At 46.3% G+C, this 24,732-nt stretch overlaps 1 protein-coding gene across 4 annotated transcripts in view; it reads right to left on the bottom strand.

Annotated features, from left to right (window-relative positions):
• LOC138663404 (oocyte zinc finger protein XlCOF22-like) overlaps nt 1-24,732 on the bottom strand; it is a 105,610-nt gene that overhangs the window by 4,497 nt on the left and 76,381 nt on the right. The window contains exons 1-5 of one of the 4 annotated variants that reach the window (XM_069749590.1): nt 22,687-22,862; nt 1,157-1,302; nt 863-1,027; nt 656-779; nt 479-576 (exon numbers count right to left, since the gene is read on the bottom strand). In XM_069749590.1, the coding sequence (XP_069605691.1) occupies nt 479-576; nt 656-779; nt 863-1,027; nt 1,157-1,234 (465 nt within the window). In that variant the 5' untranslated portion in view covers nt 1,235-1,302; nt 22,687-22,862. Of the gene's footprint in view, nt 1-478; nt 577-655; nt 780-862; nt 1,028-1,156; nt 1,303-5,221; nt 5,335-22,686; nt 22,863-24,732 lie in introns of those variants that run through there. The other 3 variants (XM_069749589.1, XM_069749592.1, XM_069749591.1) reach the window with 3 other exon arrangements.

Raw genomic sequence — 24,732 nt, 5'->3', positions numbered from 1 at the left:
ATCAACTCTAATCCTGCCATCTCCACCGTTCTCATTACACAAGTATAAAGCATATAATAGGCAGGAAGGAGGGACAGGGATTCTCCACGTGGGTAGTATCCAGCTGGAATCCAAGTAAGTTTCCTAGCATGTGTCTGGTGGGTGCCGAACCTGCTGGTTCATTCATCAAACGTAGGAAATGGAAAGGATATGTTTACGGCGCACCGACCAGTTAGAATGAAAGAAGTTTATTTGGACATGATTAAAAAAAAAAAAAAACAATAAAAACAACCTGATGTGTTTCTGGCGTAAAGGTGCTTCCTTAGTCAGGTTGTTTTATTTTTAATCATGTCCAAATAAACTTCTTTCATTTTAACTGGTCAGTCCTTTCCTTTTCCAAAACATATAATACTGGAGGATAAACCAAGACTGAGCACAAGACCTTCACAGCCGTCTACACATCATAGGGGAGATCTCCTGACACCTTCTCTCCATCTACCTGATGATCCTGAGGAACATTGGGATCTTCTTGTTTACAGTCCTGTGGAAGAAGAGGACGGGGACATCTCTCTGGTGTTGTCCTCTTACTGGATAGATCTGGAGGAAACACACAGGGACTGAACTCATTCTTTACATACAGAATTATTGGCCGTGTATATTTAGTCCTGTCTATTACCTGGTGATGTGAGGGGCTGGGGAACCTCCATCATGAAGTCCTTGTACAAGGCTTTGTGTCCTTCTAAATACTCCCACTCCTCCATGGAGAAATAGACTGTGAGATCCTGACACCTTATAGGAACCTGACACATACAATGATACCGTCATCACTCCGATCCCTTCATAGTGTCACTGTATAATGTCCCAGCATTCCCAGCAGTGTCACCTCTCCAGTCAGCAGCTCAATCATCTTGTAGGTGAGTTCTAGGATCTTCTGGTCATTGATGTCCTGAGGTGGAGGCCCAGTGATTGGGCTCAGGGGTCTTCCCCGTCCCTCAGACACAGGGTCCTGACAGCGCTCACTAGAGGTCTTCTTCACTACTGTGTAATCCTGGTTATGGAGAGACACATTAATAAATCTCACTACAGACATTTCCAGAGTCCTCACCTCTCCAGTTCTGTCCATCTGTTATTCCCATAGATAAGAATGATGTAATGTGACGTCATCAGGATCTCTCACCTCTCCAGTAAGCCGGAAGAGGATCTCTAGGGTGAGGTGTAATAACCTCTCCCCCATCTTGTCTCTGTCCATATCCATCCTTGATGGGTAAATTAGGAAACTCTCTTATATAGATCTTCACTGAGAGGATCCGATATTGTAGAGACCTGAACGAGAAGAAGATGAGCCGATGTAACATCATAAGAATCCTGTGTAATAATACAATTACTGGAGATTATAAGGACAAACATATCAGGAAATAGAACATGTAGATGTTGTATTCTGTAGTCTTGTATGGACTGGAACATAAGTTGAATTTCTTACTAAATCATCTCCATGCAACCAATCACTGGCGATGTTACTCACTGCTTCAGCAGCTAATTGGCTGTAGGAATCACAAGATTATTAGGATTGACCAGGAAATACGGAGATTGGCAGGGACCCAAACAGCAATGGTATTGTTATTATTTTACAACATTCAGCTTTTTTCCTAACATCTAATAAAACCTATATATTTAGGCCACAGACAACAAGCAGTTTCTTCCTCGGAGTCGGCAGCTGAATAGGTTCCTCATAGACTCATCTTCCATAACGCTAATTCTCGTCTCATTTACCGACCCTGGAATCGGCATTAACAATACTGCAGGAGATATTCATTACACGTGACAGGAGAAATAACTACTTCATGATGAGGACGACATCTTCATCTTCTACTACGGCTCTAGAAACATATTTGGCCAGAGTCGGTCACTGACTCCATCACTGTTTCCCAACAATACTGTGTAGAGGCCCCGTACTATGAGAGTAATACATGTTTCCTTGGTTCCCGACTTTCATAGTTGAGTCGTTTGTATCTATCAGCGAAGAGGAACAAAACCATTGTGATTCTTATGTGGAGGAAACACAAAACCCCCTAAATATAACATTTTATAACAACCCCACAATCTGTGACTCTTCAGGTTAAATCGCTCTCTCACCATTGGATTAGAGCTGATACTATGAAGCTAAAGGGACTAAACAGACTTTCTGTCACCTCCATAAAGGGGCACTTTACTGTGTTTGTCAGAACTGTCCGAGGATTATTAGAGGAGATAGTTTCCCCCAATTAGAAGGGACACCTGTGGATATTGGGGTCTTTACCTGCTACAGTTCTGGTGTGGACCCTCCACCTGCAGAGCCGCACTCCACATAGAGAATAATGGGGCCTCCAGCACCGACCTCCACCCGCAGAGCCGCACTCCACATAGAGAATAATGGAGCCTCCAGCACATCCCTCCACCCACAGAGCCGCACTCCACATAGAGAATAATGGAGCCTCCAGCACCGACCTCCACCCGCAGAGCCGCACTCCACATAGAGAATAATGGAACCTCCAGCACCGACCTCCACCCGCAGACCCGCACTCCACATAGAGAATAATGGGGCCTCCAGCACCGACCTCCACCCGCAGACCCGCACTCCACATAGAGAATAATGGGGCCTCCAGCACCGACCTCCACCCGCAGAGCCGCACTCCACATAGAGAATAATGGAGCCTCCAGCACCGACCTCCACCCGCAGAGCCGCACTCCACATAGAGAATAATGGAGCCTCCAGCACCTACCTCCACCCGCAGAGCCACACTCCACATAGAGAATAATGGGGCCTCCAGCACCGACCTCCACCCGCAGAGCCGCACTCCACATAGAGAATAATGGAGCCTCCAGCACCGACCTCCACCCGCAGAGCCGCACTCCACATAGAGAATAATGGGGCCTCCAGCACCGACCTCCACCCGCAGAGCCACACTCCACATAGAGAATAATGGAGCCTCCAGCACCGACCTCCACCCGCAGAGCCGCACTCCACATAGAGAATAATGGAGCCTCCAGCACCTACCTCCACCCGCAGAGCCACACTCCACATAGAGAATAATGGGGCCTCCAGCACCGACCTCCACCCGCAGAGCCGCACTCCACATAGAGAATAATGGAGCCTCCAGCACCGACCTCCACCCGCAGAGCCGCACTCCACATAGAGAATAATGGAGCCTCCAGCACCGACCTCCACCCCCAGAGCCGCACTCCACATAGAGAATAATGGGGCCTCCAGCACCGACCTCCACCCGCAGAGCCGCACTCCACATAGAGAATAATGGAGCCTCCAGCACCTACCTCCACCCGCAGAGCCACACTCCACATAGAGAATAATGGAGCCTCCAGCACCGACCTCCACCCGCAGAGCCGCACTCCACATAGAGAATAATGGAGCCTCCAGCACCGACCACCACCTGCAGAGCCGCACTCCACTTCTACTATATAATTGTCTAAGGGTCACTTCCATCTGTCTGTCTGTCTGTCTTTCTGTCACAGTGTTAATGGCTGCGTTACACCGCGTTATGCCGCGGTGTAACGCACTTCATTAACGCTGCTATTAACCCTCTGTGACCAACTTTTTACTATTGATGCTGTGTATGCAGCATCAATAGTGAAAAGATCTAATGTTAAAAATAATTAAAAAAATAAAAAATCATTATATACTCACCGTCCGTCGGCCCCTCGGATTCACAACAGGCCTTTCCCGCTGCTCGCGACGTTTCGGTGACTGCTCCATGCATTGCGATCTCACAAGATGGTGACATGGCGGTCTCGCGAAACCACTACGTTATCATCTCGTGAGACCGCAAGGCACCGCGTGACCAATCAGTGACATTGCAATGGGATTTAAATCCTGCTTCGCTAATTGCTCGTGCCCAATCAGCGACATTGGTGTGGGATTTAATCCAGCTTCGCTGATTGGTCTCGCCCACACAGGGTTAATGCCAGCGGTAACGGACCGCGTTATGCCGCGGGTAACGCACTACGTTACCGCTGCTATTAACCCTGTGTGTCCCCAACTTTTTACTATTGATGCTGCCTATGCAGCATCAATAGTAAAAAGATGTAATGTTAAAAATAATACAAAAACAAAAAACCTGCTATTCTCACCTTCCGTAGTCCGCCGAAACGCGCTTATCGTCAGAGCTTCGCTGGATTGGATCCCGGCGGGTGAGAATATAACTATTTTTTTTTTTAACAGGGATATGGTGCCCACACTGCTATATACTACCTGGGCTGTGCTATATACCGCGTGGCTGCTATATACTACCTGGCCAGTGTTACATACTATGTGGGCTGTGTTATGTACTGCGTGGGCTGTGCTATATATTACGTGGCCAGTGATATATACTTTGTGGGCTGAGTTATATACCGCGTGGTTGCTATATACTACCTGGCCAGTGTTACATACTATGTGGGCTCTGTTATGTACTGCGTGGGCTGTGCTATATATTACGTGGCCAGTGTTATATACTGCATGGGCTGTGCTATATATTACGTGGCCAGTGATATATACTACGTGGGCTGTGTTATATACCGCGTGGCTGCTATATACTACCTGGCCAGTGTTACATACTATGTGGGCTGTGTTATGTACTGCATGGGCTGTGCTATATATTATGTGGCCAGTGTTATATACTGCATGGGCTGTGCTATATATTACGTGGCCAATGTTATATACTACGTGGGCTGTGTTATATACCGCATGGCTGCTATATACTACCTGGCCAGTGTTAGAGACTATGTGGCCAGTGTTATGTACTGCGTGGGCTGTGCTATATATTACGTGGCCAGTGTTATATACTGCGTGGGCTGTGCTATATATTACGTGGACAGTGTTATATACTGCATGGGCTGTGTTATATATTACGTGGCCTGTTTTATATAGTACATCGCCTGTGTTATATACTGCGTGGGCTGTGTTATATAGTATGTGGGCTGTTATATACTGTTTGGGCTGTGTTATATACTGCGTGGCCACTGTTATATATTGCGTGGCCTGTATTAACGCATTGGGTATTCTACAATATGTATGTATATAGCCGTCACATAGTATATAGCACAGGCCACGTAGTATTTGTCTGCTATATACTACATGGCTCCTATATACTACGTGGCCTGTGCTATATACTATGTGGTTGCTATATACATACATACATATTGTAGAATACCCAATGCGTTAGAATCGGGAGACCATCTAGTAGAGAATAATGGAGCCTCCAGCACCTACCTCCACCCGCAGAGCCGCACTCCACATAGAGAATAATGGAGCCTCCAGCACCGACATCCACCCGCAGAACCACACTCCACATATATGGCAGTTCTGTGTGCACAGGACCTGCGATGAGGTCACAGGAGGGGAGGAGTCAGGGGTCACATGATCAGGGGCCTCAGTGTATGCAGGACTCTGCTGTGCTGGTTGTCATGGTGCTGGATGAGGGGAAGTTTATGTGTGGGGTCAGTAGGGGTTTACAGTGTGGATGTAGCAGAGCTGTGTGTTCGGTGTGTACGAGGTGTACAGAGCGGAGCCGTGTGTGTACGAGGTGTATGGAGCGGAGCCCTGTGCGTATGAGGTGTACGGAGCAGAGTCGTGTGTGTAAAAGTCGTGTGTGTATGGGGTGTTCAGAGCGGAGCCGTGTGTACGGAGCGGAGCCGTGTGTGTACGAGGTGTATGGAGCAGAGCCGTGTGTGTACGAGGTGTATGGAGCAGAGCCGTGTGTGTACGAGGTGTATGGAGCGGAGCCGTGTGTGTACGAGGTGTATGGAGCAGAGCCGTGTGTGTACGAGGTGTATGGAGCAGAGCCGTGTGTGTACGAGGTGTATGGAGCGGAGCCGTGTGTGTACGATGTGTATGGAGCAGAGCCGTGTGTGTACGAGGTGTATGGAGCAGAGCCGTGTGTGTACGAGGTGTACGGAGCAGAGCCGTGTGTGTACGAGGTGTATGGAGCAGAGCCGTGTGTGTACGAGGTGTACGGAGCAGAGCCGTGTGTGTACGAGGTGTACGGAGCAGAGACGTGTGTGTACGAGGTGTACGGAGCAGAGCCGTGTGTGTACGAGGTGTACGGAGCAGAGCCGTGTGTGTACGAGGTGTATGGAGCAGAGCCGTGTGTGTACGAGGTGTATGGAGCAGAGCCGTGTGTGTATGGAGTGTATGAGGTTGTCATCCTGCAACAATTTTGAATGGTATATAACAACACTGCCTGCTGAATCTTTGCTATAATTCATCTGTTGCATTCTATTCAATGCTCACTGCTGTACATTCATCATGAGGTCACTGTAGATGTTATCTATAGTGTTGAGCATTCCGATACTGCAAGTATCGGGTATCGGCCGATATTTGCTGTATCGGAATTCTGATATCGAGATCCGATATTTTTGTGATATCGGAATCGGAAGTTCCTATAAGTTCCCAGTCATCTTCGGCGTGTGCGGTGCGTATGGTTCCCAGGGTCTGGAGGAGAGGAAACTCTCCTTCAGGCCCTGGGATCCATATTCATGTAAAAAATAAAGAATAAAAATAAAAAATATGGCTATACTCACCCCTCCGAAGGACCCTGGCTGTCACTGCTGCGAGCGTCTGCCTCAGTTCCTAAGAATGCTGAGAGTGAAAGACCTTCGATGACGTCGCGGTCACGTGAGTGGTCACTCTCTGCAATTCTCAGGAACGGAGGCGGACGCTCGCAGCGGTGACAGCCAGGGTCCTTCGGAGGGGTGAGTATAGCCATATTTTTTATTTTTCTTCTTTATTTTTTACATGAATATGGATCCCAGGGCCTGAAGGAGAGTTTCCTCTCCTCCAGACCCTGGGAACCATCCAGGATACCTTCCGATATTTGTGTCCCATTGACTTGCATTGGTATCGGGTATCGGTATCAGCAATATCCGATATTTTTTGGATATCGGCCGATACCATCCGATACCGATACTTTCAAATATTGGAAGGTATCGCTCAACACTAGTTATCTAGTGAAAGGTGATATAGCATATAGATGTAGCCAGGCCTAGTGTATTTGATCTTCTATCCACCCCCTGGTGTGTTGGCCAGCTGCTAATTTATCCCTAACCAGCTCCTGCAATCCCTCTCACCTGACCCTCTATTCAACTCTATAACTTTAGTAGCTTCCTAAGGGGTGCACGTGTGTGGGGTGCATGCACATGACCCTTCAGCAAAGTATCCCTGTAGCTAAGTATCTAGAAGAAGCAGCTAATTCAATGGCAGTTAGGGCAGGAGACGGTAACCCACACTATATACTCCCTTTTAACCATGTGCCTTATTTCTATTTCCCTGTGTGCCCTTGCCCTCCACATCCACCTGGATTCAGGATTCTGACACTGTCTCCCCTGCTGCTCTTTCTCATGGCAGCTTACACTTTTCCCATTCCCTGAGACCCGCAAACAGACTTGGTGGTGGAGTCGGCATACTCCTGTCCCCACAATGCACTTTCCAGCTCATCCCCCCAGTTCCATCACTCTCATTCCTTTCTTGTGAGGTCAACACTATCAGGCTCTTCCATCCCCTCTCCCTCAGAGTTGCTGCCATATACCGTCCCCCAGGCTCACCCACCCACTTCCTTGATCATTTCTCTGTCTGGGTGCCGCACTTCATGTCCTAAAAATTACCAACCCTTATACTCGGAGACTTCAATATCCCCATTAACAGCCCCACTTCCACATCTGCATCCCAGCTCCTAACTGTAAAATCTACTATATAATTGTCTAAGGGTCACTTCCATCTTTCTGTCTGTCTGTCTGTCACGGAAATCCCAAGTCACTGATTGGTCAAACGGCCACGACCAATCAATGGCGGGCACAGTGCAGCCGCGAAATGGCCATTCCCTACTCCCCTGCCGTCAGTGCCCGCTCCATACTCCCCTCCAGTCAGCGCTCACACAGGGTTAATGGCAGCGTTAAAGGACCGCATTATGCCGCGGTGTAACGCACTTCTATTAACCCTGTGTGACCAGCTTTTTACTATTGATGCTGCCTATGCATCATCAATAGTAAAAAGATCTAATGTTAAAAATAATGTAAAAAATTTAAAAATCATTATATACTCACCTTTTGTCTGTCCCCGGATCCAGCCCAGACTTTTCCGGCTCCTCGCGACGGTCCGGTCCATGCATTGCGGTCTCGCGAGATGATGACGTAGCGGTCTCGTGAGACCTCTATGTCATCTCGCGAGACCGCAATGCACTCTTGGGACCGGAGCGTCGCGAGAAGCATCGGTAAACGCCTGGGCTGGATCCAGGGGCCAACGGAAGGTGAGTATATAACAATTTTTATGTGGTTGGGCAATATTCTACGTGTTTGTGCTATATAATATGTGTCGGTGCTATATACTACGTGTCTGTGCTATATACTACGTGGCTGGGCAATATACTATGTGGCTGTGCAATATATTATGTGGCTCGGCAATATGCTACGTGTCTGTGCTATATATGACTTGTCTGTGCTATATACTACGTGACTGGGCAATATACTACGCGGCTGGGCAATATACTACGTGGCTGGTCAATATACTACGTGGCTGGGCAATATGCTACGTGTCTGTGCTATATCCTCCTTCTTCTCCTCTCGCTTCCTCAAACTCAATGTGGACAAATCTGAACTCATCATCTTTCCTCCATCCCATAGATCTTCCTTACCTGACCAATCAATGACATCATGCTTTCCCCCGTACAGGAAGTCCACTGCCTCGGAGTAACCTTCGACTCTGCCCTGTCCTTCAAACCGCACATCCAAGCTCTTTCCACCTCCTGTCGCCTCCAGCTCAACAATATCTCCAGAATCCGTCCTTTCCTCAACAGTCAATCTACTGAAATGCTTGTGCATGCCCTCATCATCTCCCGCCTTGACTACTGCAACATCCTTTTCTGCGGCCTCCCTGCTAACACCCTTGCACCTCTCCAGTCCATCCTTAAGGCCGGCCTCACACTCAGCGTATAAAAATACGGTCCGTTATTTACGGCCGTAATATGCAGAAAAGTCCCCAAAATAGTGATCCGTATGTCATCCGTAGGCAGGGTGTGTCAGCATATTTTGTGCATGGCATCCTCCGTATGTAATCCGTATGGCATCCGTACTGCGAGATTTTCTCGCAGGCTTGCAAAACCGACATACGGACATACAATGGATCCATGGGCTCAAATAATCGTAAAAACATATATACTGTCTCTCTCTCTCTCTCTATATATATATATACTAGATGGTGGCCCGATTCTAACGCATCGGGTATTTTAGAATATGCATGTCCACGTAGTATATCGCACAGCCCACGTAGTATATTGCCCAGCCACATAGTATATTGCCAAGCGACGTAGTATATGGCCCAGCCACGTAGTATATTGCCCAGCCACGTAGTATATTGCCCAGCCACGTAGTATATTGCCCAGTGACGTAGTATATTGCCCAGTGAAGTAATATATTGACCAGCCACGTAGTATATTGCCCAGTCACGTAGTATATTGCCCAGTTACGTAGTATATTGCCTAGTGATGTAGTATATTGCGCAGCCACGTAGTATATTGCCCAGCCACATAGTATATTGCCCAGTTCCGTAGTATATTGCCGAGCTACATAGTATATTGCCCAGTGACGTAGTATATTGCCCAGTGATGTAATATATTGACCAGCCACGTAGTATATTGCCCAGTCACGTAGTATATTGCCCAGTGACGTAATATATTGGCCAGCCATGTAGTATATTGCCTAGTGACGTAGTATATTGCCCAGCCACATAGTATATTGCCCAGTTACGTAGTATATTGCGCAGCCACGTAGTATATTGCCCAGTGACGTAGTATATTGCCCAGTGACGTAGTATACAGCACAGAGCCACATAGTATATTGCCCAGTGACGTAGTATATTGCCCAGTGACGTAGTATACAGCACAGAGCCACGTAGTATATTGCCCAGGGCCGTAGTATATTGCCCAGTCACGTAGTATACAGCACAGAGCCACATAGTATATTGCCCAGTGACGTAGTGTATTGCCCAGTCACGCAGTATATTGCCCAGTGACGTAGTATATTGCCCAGTCACGTAGTATATTGCCCAGTGGCGTAGTATACAGCACAGAGCCACGTAGTATATTGCACAGCGAAGTAGTATACAGCACAGAGCCACGTAGTATATTGGCCAGTCACGTAGTATATTGCCCAGCCAGGTTTGTCACAAGTGAAAAAATAAAGAAAAAACATATACTCACCTTTCCGAGGGAGCCCTTGTAGTCCACTGCAGATTCCGGTCCCAGGGTTGGTATTAGTGCAGGACCTGTGATGACGTTGCGGTCACATGACCATGATGTCATGGCAGGTCTTTGTAGCGCAGGCGCGCAGGGCCTGTGATGACATCGCGGTCACATGACCGTGACGTCATGGCAGGTCCTTGTCGCGCAGGGCCTGTGATGACGTTGCGGTCCTTCTGCCACCGGAACCTGCAATGGAAGATGGCGGCTGGCGCGAGCTGCAACGGAGGGTGAGTATAGCAGGTTTTTTTTTAATTATTATTTTTAAAATTACATTTTTTACTATTGATGCCGCATAGGCAGCGTCAATAGTAAAAAGTTGGGGACACACAGGGTTAATTGCGGCGGTAACGGAGTGCGTTACCCGCGGCATAACGCAGTTCGTTACCGCCGGCATTAACCCTGTGTTAGCGGTGACCGGAGGGGAGTATGCGGGCGACAGGCACTGACTGCGAGGAGTAAGGAGCGGCCATTTTCTTCCGGACTGTGCCCGTCGCTGATTGGTCGCGGCAGCCATGACAGGCAGCTGGCAAGACCAATCAGCGAATGAATAACCGTGATAGAAGGACAGACAGACAAACAAAAGTGACCCTTAGACAATTATATAGAAGATATGTCAGTGAGACACATATATGTATATATTAATATATCATACAGCGCTGGATAGCTTAATAGCCGGTAATTCAATTGCCAGCTTTTCCTATCTCCTTCACAAACCCGACATGATATGAGACATGGTCTACATACAGTAAACCATCTCATATCCCTTTTTTTTTTTTGCATATTCCACACTACTAATGTTAGTAGTGTGTATGTGCAAAATTTGGGCGCTCTAGCTATTAAAGGGTTAAATCACGGAAAAAAATGGCATGGGCTCCCGTGCAATTTTCTCTGCCAGAATGGTAAAACCAGTGACTGAGGGCAGATATTAATAGCCTGGAAAGGGTCCATGGTTATTGGACCCCCCATGGCTAAAAACATCTGCCCCCAGCCACCCCAGAAAAGGCACATCTGGAAGATGCGCCTATTCTGGCACTTGGCCACTTTCTTCCCATTCCCGTGTAGCATGGGATATGGGGTAATGAAGGGTTAATGTCACCTTGCTATTTTAAGATGACATTAAGCCAGATTAATAATGGATAGGCGTCAATTATGACACCTATCCATTATTAATCCAATAGTATGAAATGGTTAAAAAACACACACACATTATTACAAAGTATTTTAATGAAATAAATACACAGGTTGTTGTAATATTTTATTATACTGGTAATTCACCTGAAGACCCTTGTCACCTGGAACAAATGTAAAAAAACAAACAACAATATTCCATACCTTCCAATGATCAGTCTCGTCCCACGCTGTAAATCCATCTGAAAGGGTTAACTAATTTTACAAGCAGAAGCCTGCTAATGCAGACGCCTCTGGCTGTAAAAACCCAGCAAATGAATGGAATGTAGGTGAATGACCTGTAGTTACCTCGAGTTACGGTGATGCGCCCTCTGCTGGATGTCCTCATATGAACTCGAGCCTGGGAACTTTTCAGAATATTTTCCCAGGCTCAAGTTCATATGAGGACATCCAGCAGAGGGCGCATCACCGCAACTCGAGGTAACTACAGGTCATTCACCTACATTCCATTCATTCGCTGAATGAATTGCGCGGGAACCCACACCAATTTTTTCTGAGATATAACCCTTTAATTTAATAGCTAGAGCGCCCAAATTTTGCACATACACACTACTAACATTAGTATATTTACTGTATGTAAACCATGTCTCATATCATGTCGGGTTTGTGAAGGAGATAGGAAAAGCTGGCAATTGAATTACCGGCTTTTAAGCTATCTAGCGCCGTATGGAATATTAATATATACATATATGTGTCTCACTGACATATATATATATATATACCCCTATACTATGTGTAGACATTTATCTTAGCTATTCTATTCTAACCTGTCAGTGTGATTTTACTGTACACCACACTGAATTGCCGGCTTTTCTCGAGAACACCGCTACGTATTTCTCGCAAGTCACACTGTTGGTCCGTGTGTAATCCGTATTTTTCTCGCCCCCATAGACTTTCATTGGCGTATTTTTTGGCGCAATACGATGACAAATGCAGCATGCTGCGATTTTCTATGGCCATAGAAGACCGTATAATACGGATCAGTAAAATACGGCAGATAGGAGCTGGGGCATAGAGAATCATTGTACCGTATGCAATCCGTATTTTCGGCACCTCTCATACGTCTGTAAAACACGCTAGTGTGAGGCCGGCCTAACTCTGCTGCCCGACTAATTCATCTCTCTCCTTGCTACTCCTCTGCTTCCCCCCTCTGCAAGTCTCTTCACTGGCTCCCATTCCCTCAGCATATCCAGTTCAAATTACTAATACTGACCTACAAAGCGATCCATAACCTGTAACATAGTAACATAGTAACATAGTTAGTAAGGCCGAAAAAAGACACTTGTCCATCCAGTTCAGCCTATATTCCATCATAATAAATCCCCAGATTTACATCCTTCTACAGAACCTAATAATTATATGATACAATATTGTTCTGCTCCAGGAAGACATCCAGGCCTCTCTTGAACCCCTCGACTGAGTTCGCTATCACCACCTCCTCAGGCAAGCAATTCCAGATTCTCACTGCCCTAACAGTAAAGAATCATCTTCTATGTTGGTGGAAAAACCTTCTCTCCTCCAGACGCAAAGAATGCCCCCTTGTGCCCATCACCTTCCTTGGTACAAACAAATCCTCAGCGAGATATTTGTATTGTCCCCTTATATACTTATACATGGTTATTAGATCGCCCCCTCAGTCGTCTTTTTTCTAGACTAATTAATCCTAATTTTGCTAATCTATCTGGGTATTGTAGCTCTCCCATCCCCTTTATTAATTTTGTTGCCCTCCTTTGTACTCTCTCTAGTTCCATTATATCCTTCCTGAGCACCGGTGCCCAAAACTGGACACAGTACTCCATGTGCGGTCTAACTAGGGATTTGTACAGAGGCAGTATAATGCTCTCATCATGTGTATCTAGACCTCTTTTAATGCACCCCATGATCCTGTTTGCCTTGGCAGCTGCTGCCTGGCACTGGCTGCTCCAGGTAAGTTTATCATTAACTAGGATCCCCAAGTCCTTCTCCCTGTCAGATTTACCCAGTGGTTTCCCGTTCAGTGTGTAATGGTGATATTGATTCCTTCTTCCCATGTGTATAACCTTACATTTATCATTGTTAAACCTCATCTGCCACCTTTCAGCCCAAGTTTCCAACCTATCCAGATCCATCTGTAGCAGAATACTATCTTCTCTTGTATTAACTGCTTTACATAGTTTTGTATCATCTGCAAATATCGATATTTTACTGTGTAAACCTTCTACCAGATCATTAATGAATATGTTGAAGAGAAGAGGTCCCAATACCGACCCCTGTGGTACCCCACTGGTCACAGCGACCCAGTTAGAGACTATACCATTTATAACCACCCTCTGCTTTCTATCACTAAGCCAGTTACTAACCCATTTACACACATTTTCCCCCAGACCAAGCATTCTCATTTTGTGTACCAACCTCTTGTGCGGCACGGTATCAAACTCTTTGGAAAAATCGAGATATACCACGTCCAATGACTCACTGTTGTCCAGCCTATAGCTTACCTCTTCATGAAAACTGATTAGATTGGTTTGACAGGAGCGATTTCTCATAAACCCATGCTGATATGGAGTTAAACAGTTATTCTCATTGAGATAATCCAGAATAACATCCCTCAGAAACCCTTCAAATATTTTACCAACAATAGAGGTTAGACTTACTGGCCTATAATTTCCAGGTTCACTTTTAGAGCCCTTTTTGAATATTGGCACCACATTTGCTATGCGCCAGTCCTGCGGAACAGACCCCGTCACTATAGAGTCCCTAAAAATAAGAAATAATGGTTTATCTCCTCCATATATCTCTGAACTAATCTTCCGATATCTGCCCTCATGTGATCTTCAGTCCTCCCAAGACCTCCTTCTCTCCTCCACACTTATTCACTCCTCATCCAACCGCCTCCAAGACTTCTCCCGAATATCCCCCATCCTCTGGAATTCTTTGCCCCAACACGTCCGACTATCAACCACATTCGGATCCTTCAAACGGAACCTGAAAACCCACCTCTTCAGGAAAGCTTACAGCCTGCACTGACCCCGCTGCCTCCTCATCACTACCGAAGCTACCGCCTCACCAACATCAGAGCTCCTGCAACCCTCAACTTACTGTCTCCTTCCCCATAATCTTGTAGAATGTAAGCCCGCAAGGGCAGGGTCCTCGCCCCTCTGTATCAGTCTGTCATTGTTAGTTTGTTTACTGTAAGTGATATCTGTAACTTCTATGTAACCCCTTCTCATGTAAAGCACCATGGAATCAATGGTGCTATATAAATAAATAATAATAATAATATTAATAATAATATACTACGTGGCTGGGCAATATGCTACTTGGCTGGGCAATATGCTACGTGTCTGTGCTATTTACTACGTGGGCTCTGCTATATACTACGTGGCTGGGCAATATACTACGTGGCTGTGCTATATACTACGTGGCTGTGTTATATACTATGTGGGCTGTGTTATATACTATGTGGCTGTGCTATATACTACGTGGGCTGTGTTATATACTATGTGGGCTGTGTTATATGCTACTTGGCTGTGTTATATACTACGTGGCTGTGCTATATACTACGTGGCTGTGCTATATACTATGTGGGCTGTGTTATATACTACGTGGGCTGTGTTATATGCTACTTGGCTGTGCTATATTTCTCTGCTGTATGTGTGCATCATGAATCGTGGTACGTGTTAAAGAGGGTGGCCCACTGAGACTCTTTCACCCGGGTCCCTCAAAAACCTGGAGCAGGCCCTGGCTTCACTGATTGGTCACGCCTGGCCGGGCGTGACCAATCAGCAACAGGAGCAGTCCGCCCACGAATTTGCGCGGAATTTAAACCACACTTCGCTAATTGGTCGCTGCCGGACGGCTGAATCCTTTGTATAAATTGCATTATTCTGAAAACTTCATAAATAAACTACATACATATTCTAGAATACCCGATGCGTTAGAAACAGACCACCATCTAGTATTAATATAACAATAATAAAAAATATAGATTACTTAATATACTGTACATGCAGAATCTAACTAGAAATCAGAGATTCTTTTTAGTATGTGACAGCTATTTTGAGAATCTTGCTAGATACATCTGTTCTCTGTTTGTCATAACTATAGGGCTCTTGTCAGAACTGTCAATATATGTTTATTTGGAGACAGTGAATGGTTCTTTTAAAGGTCACAGGCTATAGGCTTAAGCATTTCAAAATGAGGTAATGTACAAAACTAATATGCATATTCCATATGTTACTAGTGTTCTTCTAATATGGTACTGCAAAAGCTACGAACATAGCGGCAGAACACCATATGTGGTTATGAGATAGGAAAAATAGAAACCAATGTAAGTCTATGGGTCAAAATAGTATATAAGCCGACCAAACTCCTACTGAAACAGATCTCTCATACCTTGAGAATCTCCAACATGGACCACATCATGCCTCAAGACCAATGAATGCTTTTTGTCTCTTATTTTTTGTGTGCTATGAACTTATGAACTTATTTTTCCTCATTTTTGTAATCACTTTTTGAATCAACATTAAACAAGATTTGTTTTATCCACGCAATTCAATATTGCTTTCCTTTTTATCCTCACCGTCCTCTTACTTAAAAAAGTAAGGAAGTGATATTTTTTCTAGCATTATGGCGAGTCTCAGCCAAATCTGATTTTTTGTGCTATTTTGTGTGGATTCCTTTCCCTTGCACACGGAGGAGCAGGCCCGGATTTAGGGGGGGGCCCAAGGGGCCTGGGCCCTGGGCCACCCACCAAGCGGGGGTCTCCCACCAATATAAATATCTCAAAACATGTAAAAGATATAAATATCTCAAAACATGTAAAATACACGTCTCTTTGCTGTGAACCGTTTCTAATGATAACGAACATTTAACAAAAGAGAAACTATTGAAAGTGTAGGGACCTGGCTATGGTCCTACATCTCAGTGGCTGGCGCAGAGCAGCAGAGTCATGGTACCTGACCTGCGTCAGCATCCACTGACCTGGCTAGCCTAGCCAGACTTCCTTAGTACCCTCCCTGTACCTAATGCTTAGCTTATGGCATGCGGCAGCCTTCTCCGATCCCAACAGAAGCTTCTAGGCGCTCCCTATTCAGCTATATGATCGCTCCCTCGGATTAGATCAGATGAGAGTTTGCTCAGCGACCTTCGAGGAAGGAGGCGGAGCCACGATGTTGGTGCGAGAAGAGGATTCTCCACCGCGGAGCACGGCAGGACTTCACTCTGGATCTTCAGTCACTGAAGATCCAGAGGTGAAGTGGTTCAGTCTTCACAGTTGCGCGGTGGGTGAGTGTGATCTCTATCTGTCTGTGTGTGTATGTCTGTGTGTGTGTATCTGTCTGTGTATCTTTCTTGAAGCTCCTGTCCTACATACCATACTGTATATACAGGTCCACACTATATCCTGCATTACAGTGTGTCTGTGTATACTGTATGTACAGTTAGGGCCAGAAATATTTGGACAGTGACACAAGTTTTGTTATTTTAGCTGTTTACAAAAACATGTTCAGAAATACAATTATATATATAATATGGGCTGAAAGTGCACACTCCCAGCTGCAATATGATAGTTTCCACATCCAAATCGGAGAAAGGGTTTAGGAATCATAGCTCTGTAATGCATAGCGTCCTCTTTTTCAAGGGACCAAAAGTAATTGGACAATGGACTCTAAGGGCTGCAATTAACTCTGAAGGCGTCTCCCTCGTTAACCTGTAATCAATGAAGTAGTTAAAAGGTCAGAGGTAGATTCCAGGTGTGTGGTTTTGCATTTGGAAGCTGTTGCTGTGAGCAGACAACATGCGGTCAAAGGAACTCTCAATTGAGGTGAAGCAGAACATCCTGAGGCTGAAAAAAAAAGAAAAAATCCATCAGAGAGATAGCAGACATGCTTGGAGTAGCAAAATCAACAGTTGGGTACATTCTGAGAAAAAAGGAATTGACTGGTGAGCTTGGGAACTCAAAAAGGCCTGGGCGTCCACGGATGACAACAGTGGTGGATGATCGCCGCATACTTAATTTGGTGAAGAAGAACCCGTTCACAACATCAACTGAAGTCCAGAACACTCTCAGTGAAGTAGGTGTATCTGTGTCTAAGTCAACAGTAAAGAGAAGACTCCATGACAGTAAATACAAAGGGTTCACATCTAGATGCAAACCATTCATCAATACCAAAAATAGACAGGCCAGAGTTAAATTTGCAGAAAAACACCTCAAGAAGCCAGCTCAGTTCTGGAAAAGTATTCTATGGACAGATGAGACAAAGATCAACCTGTACCAGAATGATGGGAAGAAAAAAGTTTGGAGAAGAAAGGGAACGGCACATGATCCAAGGCACACCACATCCTCTGTAAAACATGGTGGAGGCAACGTGATGGCATGGGCATGCATGGCTTTCAATGGCACTGGGTCACTTGTGTTTATTGATGACATAAGAGCAGACAAGAGTAGCCGGATGAATTCTGAAGTGTACCGGGATATACTTTCAGCCCAGATTCAGCCAAATGCTGCAAAGTTGATTGGACGGCGCTTCATAGTACAGATGGACAATGACCCCAAGCATACAGCCAAAGCTACTCAGGAGTTCATGAGTGCCAAAAAGTGGAACATTCTGCAATGGCCAAGTCAATCTCCAGATCTAAACCCAATTGAGCATGCATTTCACTTGCTCAAATCCAGACTTAAGACGGAAAGACCCACAAACAAGCAAGACCTGAAGGCTGCGGCTGTAAAGGCCTGGCAAAGCATTAAGAAGGAGGAAACCCAGCGTTTGGTGATGTCCATGGGTTCCAGACGTAAGGCAGTGATTGCCTCCAAAGGATTTGCAACAAAATATTGAAAATAAAAATATTTTGTTTGGGTTATGTTTATTTGTCCAATTACTTTTGACCTCCTAAAATGTGGAGTGTTTGTAAAGAAATGTGTACAATTCCTATATTTTCTATCAGATATTTTTGTTCAACCCTTCAAATTAAACGTTACAATCTGCACTTGAATTCTGTTGTAGAGGTTTCATTTCAAATCCAATGTGGTGGCATGCAGAGCCCAACTCGCGAAAATTGTGTCACTGTCCAAATATTTCTGGCCCTAACTGTATATAGTGTGGACCTGTTTACAGTATAGTGCTGTTTATACACTTTAAACAGCCCCTCAGGGTCTATTCTATATACAGCCAGCACAGCAACAGCCTCTTATATATACAGGTAAACAGACTCTGATATATACAGCCTCTGATATATACAGCCTGGCAGCAGCCCCTCATATATATACAGCCCAGCAGCAGCTTATAATATATACAGCCCAGCAGCAGCCCCTCATATATATATATATATATATACAGCCCAGCAGGGGCACGTGCCTAGGGTGGCAGGATGCGGGGGGGCGCACTTGAACAAGGGTTTTTTTTTGTTTTTTTTATAAAGTCCGGGGTCAAGCGCCCGCCCCCTCTCTCCCTAGCGCCCCCTCTCCCCCTCCCTGAAGACTTCATACTCACCCTCCTCCAGCGGTGCCTGCGGCAACTCCGTCTCAGTGCCTGCAGTTCGTCCTGTCCTCAGCGGTCACGTGGTACCGCTCATTAAGGTGATGAATATGGATGCATATTCATCACCTTAGTGAGCGGTACCACGTAACAGCTCATACAGGAAGGAAGACGCTGTGGGGACAGAGATGCCAGGAAGTTCAGCGCCGCACGGTGAGAGAAAGGTGAGTATGAAAGGGGAGGATAGAGGAGAATGGGAGGAGGATGGAGGAAGACGGAGGAGTCATGTTTACAGGGTGGGAGGATGGGGAAGCCATGCATACAGGGAGGGAGGATGGGGGAGCCATGCATACAGCGTGGGAGGATGGGGGAGCCATGCATACAGGGTGGGAGGATGGGTGAGCCATGCATACAGGGTGGGAGGATGGGGCAGCCATGCATACAGGGTGGGGGCCATGCATACAGGGTGGGAAGATGGGGCAGCCATGCATACAGGGTGGGTGAATGGCGGAGCCATGCATACAGGGAGGGAGGATGAGGGAGCCATGCATATAGGGTGGGAAGATGAGGCAGCCATACATACAGGGTGGGAGGATGGGGGAGCCATGCACACAGGGTGAGAGGATGGGGGAGCCATGCACACAGGGTGGGAGGATGAGGGAGCCATGCACACAGGGTGGGAGGATGCGGTAGCCGTGCACACAGGGTGGAAGGATGGGGGAGCCGTGCACACAGGGTGGGAGGATGGGGGAGCCGTGCACACAGGGTGGGAGGATGGAGGAGCGGGAGGATAGAGGAGCCATGCACACAGGGTGGGAGGATGGAGGAGCCATGCACACAGGGTTGGAGGATGAGGGAGCCATGCACACAGGGTGGGAGGATGCGGTAGCCGTGCACACAGGGTGGGAGGACGAGGGAGCCGTGCACACAGGGTGGGAGGATGGGGGAGCCGTGCACACAGGGTGGGAGGATGGAGGAGCCGTGCACACAGGGTGGGAGGATAGAGGAGCCGTGCACACAGGGTGGGAGGATGGAGGAGCCGTGCACACAGGGTGGGAGGATGGGGGAGCCGTGCACACAGGGTAGGAGGATGGAGGAGCTGTGCACACAGGGTGGGAGGATGGAGGAGCCGTGCACACAGGGTGGGAGGATAGAGGAGCCGTGCACACAGGGTGGGAGGATGGGGGAGCCGAGCACACAGGGTGGGAGGATGGGGGAGCCATGCATACAGGATGGGGGAACCATGAATACAGGGTGGGAGGATGGGGGAGCCGAGCCATGTATACAGGATGGAAGGATGGGGGAGCCATGCATACAGGATGGGGGAACCATGCATACAGGGTGGGAGGATGGGGGAGCCAAACCTTGCATACAAGATGGGAGTATGGAGGAGCTGAGCCATGCATACAAGATGGGAGTATGGGGGAGCCGAGCCATGCATACAAGATGGGAGTATGGGGGAGCCGAGCCATGCATACAGGATGGGAGGATGGGGGACATGTATGAGGAAACAGTGTTGGGGCATGGGGGCATGTATGAGGAAACAGTATGGGGGAATTGGGGCATATGTGAGGAAACAATATGGGGGGATGGGTGCAGACAGTATGAGGAGCGAACGAGGGAATGTGTGTGGACACAGTATGAGTAGCGATGTGAAAAATGGATGTGGACAGAGTACTGGGTGTGAAGGTTGATGGGATGTGTGCAGACAAAGTATGGGGAGTCAGGTGAGCAGGCAGTATAGAAAGTGAGGGGGTAAATATATGAGAAGACAGGATGGTGAACAGGGGGATGTGAGAGGAGACAGTATGAGGAGGGAGGGGAATAGTGTGAGGAGATAGTATGGGTGCAGAAAAGTGAGTGGGCACAGAATAGAAACTGAGTAGTGGGGACGTAGCATGGAAGGACAGTGTAAGGGCACAGCCAGGAGGGGACAGTATACCAAGGAGGGGGAGTGTGATGAGAGAGTACAGTATAAATACTGAGCCCTATAGGGGTACACAGTGTGAGAGGACAATGTGAAATGGGGGGTCGGTATGGAAAGGAGAGGTCAGTGTGAAGAGCATGGACCATAAGAGGGACAGTGTGGGGGTCATATTTTGTGCAGAAAATGTAGTGAGGGGCAATTTTTTATTCAGGAGCATTATAATGACACTTGTATCTTTAAGGGCGTCATGTGGAGATTTTCTGCAAAAGAGCGGAGAAGATGGAAGTCTGCAGAGATGGCTGTGGATGAGAAAACTCCTCATGGGGTCTGGACAAGATGAGGAAAAGAAGAAGAACGACTCCAGAGATGACGTCATTCATAAGGTACCTGGATGTAAATGTTATTTGTGATACTGACTAACTCTCATGTTTTTATTTATGTTAGGAGCATTAAAGGGGATGTCCAGATTTGTGATGAGTCTGCAGTCATTCTTTGTGACTGCAGACTTCTTAATTTTCACAGTGCGCACTGCACGCTGTCAGGATTCTCTCGTGCTGGGGATTTACATTAATGCGGTCACATGCTGACCAATGAAATTGAACTGAGCGAGGCCGGGCACGTCTAGTCGGAATGTGGTCGGAAGTATACAAATCACATACTTGTGCTGACATGACCGTCCACCGGCAAAGAAGAATCCTAAAAGTGTGTAGTACAGTAGTTGTGAGAATTCAGAAGCTGCGATGTCAGGATTCAGCTCTGCAGGTTCCAGTAGTCGTCACATGGACACGTCACTCATATGTGATTTTCATATTTATGGTCCTGTGACATCGAGCTTCTCTTCTGCTTCTCTGTTTTTCACTGAACATTGAGAGCATTAGGGAGAGCGGCTCGTCGGTACATGACTAAGTGTGCAAATCGCATGTGTCCTGTGGGGGGGAGGGCACCAAAATGAATTCTTGCCCCTGGTGCCAGAAACCCTAGATACACCTCTGCCCGTATGCCACTGCGAGCGGTGATTACCGGGTCCGGTGGAGGGATGTCTGTGCACAGGCAGGGACTGAGGGTGTGCCCAGAGTGAATGGAGACCCGGAAACTGCCCGTCCCAGTCTACGCCGTAGCCTGGAGCCTCATTATCATAGGAATATGACAGTTAATAAATTGTTTTCCTAAAGCTTTATAGTGTAGTTTTAGGTCAGAGAGGGATGGTTAGGGATGAGCTAGGAAGGTGCAGGGACAGGTAGTGATGGCTACTTGCAGACATGTGCGGCACTTGTGGTTTTGCACTTGCAGTGATACAAAAAACACTGCTAGCAGTGTTTTTTCCATTGCTGCAAGTACCACAATTTGCCGGATCGCGGCAAAACCGCAAGTGCCGCACATGTCCGCAAGTCCCATAGGGAATGAATGAGGCCGAACGCAGTGTTGCCGTAAGTGATCCTTTACATGGCAAATGCGTAAAAACTGCTGGACCTGCTACAAAAGGCTACCTTCACATCAGCGATTTATGGCAAAGTCACTGTCGATAGTGTCATACTTACCAATGGGGGAGGCAGCCCTAAAAGTGCCTAGGGCAGCAGAAACTCTAAATACGGCCCTGAGCCCCTCATATATATATACAGCCCAGCAGAAGCCTCTCATACATATACAGCCCAGCAGCAGCCTCTGACATATAGAGCCCAGCAGCAATCTTTGATATAAACAGCCCAAATTTCTACAGCTGTGCACGGTGTGAAGTAGGACTGTTAAGACAAATGAATCAGCTTGAAATTGGTATTAACACCACCTTCTGGAATGATATCCTGCAAAGAACAGATGCTACTAGTAAAAATCTACAACACGCAAAACTCGATCTAAACACTGCTGTGGCGTCACTGACCTGCTTAAAAAACTATGTCGCATCAATGAGTGACTCCTTCAAAATTTATGAGAAGCAAGGCGAAGAGCTGTCTGGTTCATCTGAGTATGTTCAAACGATAACTCGACACAGGCGCCGAAACGTGTGTATTAATCCATTGGATTATGGCCATAGCGAAGAAGTACAACTCAGCCATTCTGAAAAATACAGAACAGAAACTTTCTTGCCTATCATTGAGCAGTTTATCGCTTCTCTTGACCAATGTCTTCAAGCATATAAAGATATATCAAGCAAATTTAGCTTTTTTAGCCATCTGAAAGAACTGTCTTCAAACGAGCTTAACACCACAGCTGAGCAACTGGTCAGGTCTTATTCAGATGACTTGGACATTACATTTATCGATGAACTGAGTCAGTTTGCAACATTTGCCAATTTATTCACAGACGAGGAGCCAAAAGATATCAGCACTGAACTTTTCATGTGCAAGTTTATCATGGAAAAGGGTGTGCAGGACACTTTGCCAAATATTGAGATAGCTCTAAGGATATATCTAATTTTGATGGTAACAAACAGCAGTGGTGAGTGTTCCTTCTCAAAACTCAAATTAGTTGAAAATCGATTAAGGTCATCCATGAAGCAGGAACGACTTGTAAATTTGGCTATCATGAGCATCGAGTCAGATATACTGCGTGAATTGGACTTAAGTGACATCGTTAGTGATTTTGCAGCACGAAAATCAAGGAAAGTGCCCGGGTTGTAAAAAATGAATGATTTTACCTGAATTACTCTGCTTAAATGATTTCTGTAAATAAACTTACGTTCGGTTCATTTTGTGTTTTTGCATTACATATTGCAACACCTTGAAAAATGGGCCTCCCTCCAAAATGGGCCCCGGGCCACCCACCTCTTAAATCCAGCCCTGCGGAGAAGGAGAGCTCTGCTAAACAACTATTGTTCAAGGCGCAGGAATTCCACTAAATCACGTCACAAGGATCAGACAAAGCCTAGAGTGTCTCCAACCATAAAGAGCTGCATGTGTCCCATCCAGACGGAGGTCTGAGGAATCAGTAAAGACACAGAGGACCAACCATTGACGGTTGGATCAATCCAGGAGAGGAAAAGATATTCGATAGGTGAGAAAATGGATTTTATTCATGATTATTCTAAGATATGTACCGTATATACTCGAGTATAAGCCGAGAATTTCAGCCCATTTTTTTAGGCTGAAATTGCCCCTCTCGGCTTATACTCGAGTCATACCCAGGGGTCGGCAGGGGAGGTGGAGTGGCAGCTGTCTAAGCATACTCACCTGCTCTGATTAGTGTGTGCCGCCCTCTGCCTGAACAGTCAGTGCAGTGGACGGGAAACGTAGCGGTGGCTGGCGATGGTGGAACGCGGAGCAGGCGAGTATAGCAAGTGTCGGGGGCCTGAGCGACAAAAAGTGAGTATGTGATTTTTTTTTGTATTGCAGCAACAGCATATGGGGCAAATGACTGTATGGAGCATCTTATGGGGCCATAATCAGCATTTATGGAGCATAACATAAGGCAAATGACTGAATGGAGCATCTTTTGGGGCCATAATCAGCATTTATGGAGCATTATATGGGGCAAATGTCTGTATGGAGCATCTTATGGGGCCATAATCAGCATTTGTGCAGCATTATATGGGGTGTATTTTGTATGGAGCATCTTATGGGGCCATCATGAACTGTATGGAGCATTATATGGGGCTCCTGATTCAATATGGATATTCAAAAACACTTAACCTACTGATGTCTCAATTAGTTTTACTTTTATTAGTATCTATTTTTATCTTTTACATTTACCGGTAGCTGCTGCATTTTCCACCCTAGGCTTATACTCGAGTCAATAAGTTGTCGCAGTTTTTTGTGGCAAAATTAGGGGGGTCGGCTTATACTCGGGTCGGCTAATACCCGAGTATATACGGTAATATAGAGTTTAAGTTTATTCATAGCCATACAGATTCACAATTATGGTCTAGTTTGTATAGCCAATGTGAAGTAGAGAATTTTAAGATTGATGAGGTTTTTCTCAGTAAAAAAGT

The sequence above is a fragment of the Ranitomeya imitator genome, chromosome 2 (assembly GCF_032444005.1).
Source record: "Ranitomeya imitator isolate aRanImi1 chromosome 2, aRanImi1.pri, whole genome shotgun sequence".
In the NCBI taxonomy this organism is placed as follows: Eukaryota; Metazoa; Chordata; class Amphibia; order Anura; family Dendrobatidae; genus Ranitomeya; species Ranitomeya imitator.
The sequence above is the reverse complement of the archived record's forward strand: the minus strand, read 5'-3'. Positions and strand labels throughout refer to the sequence as shown.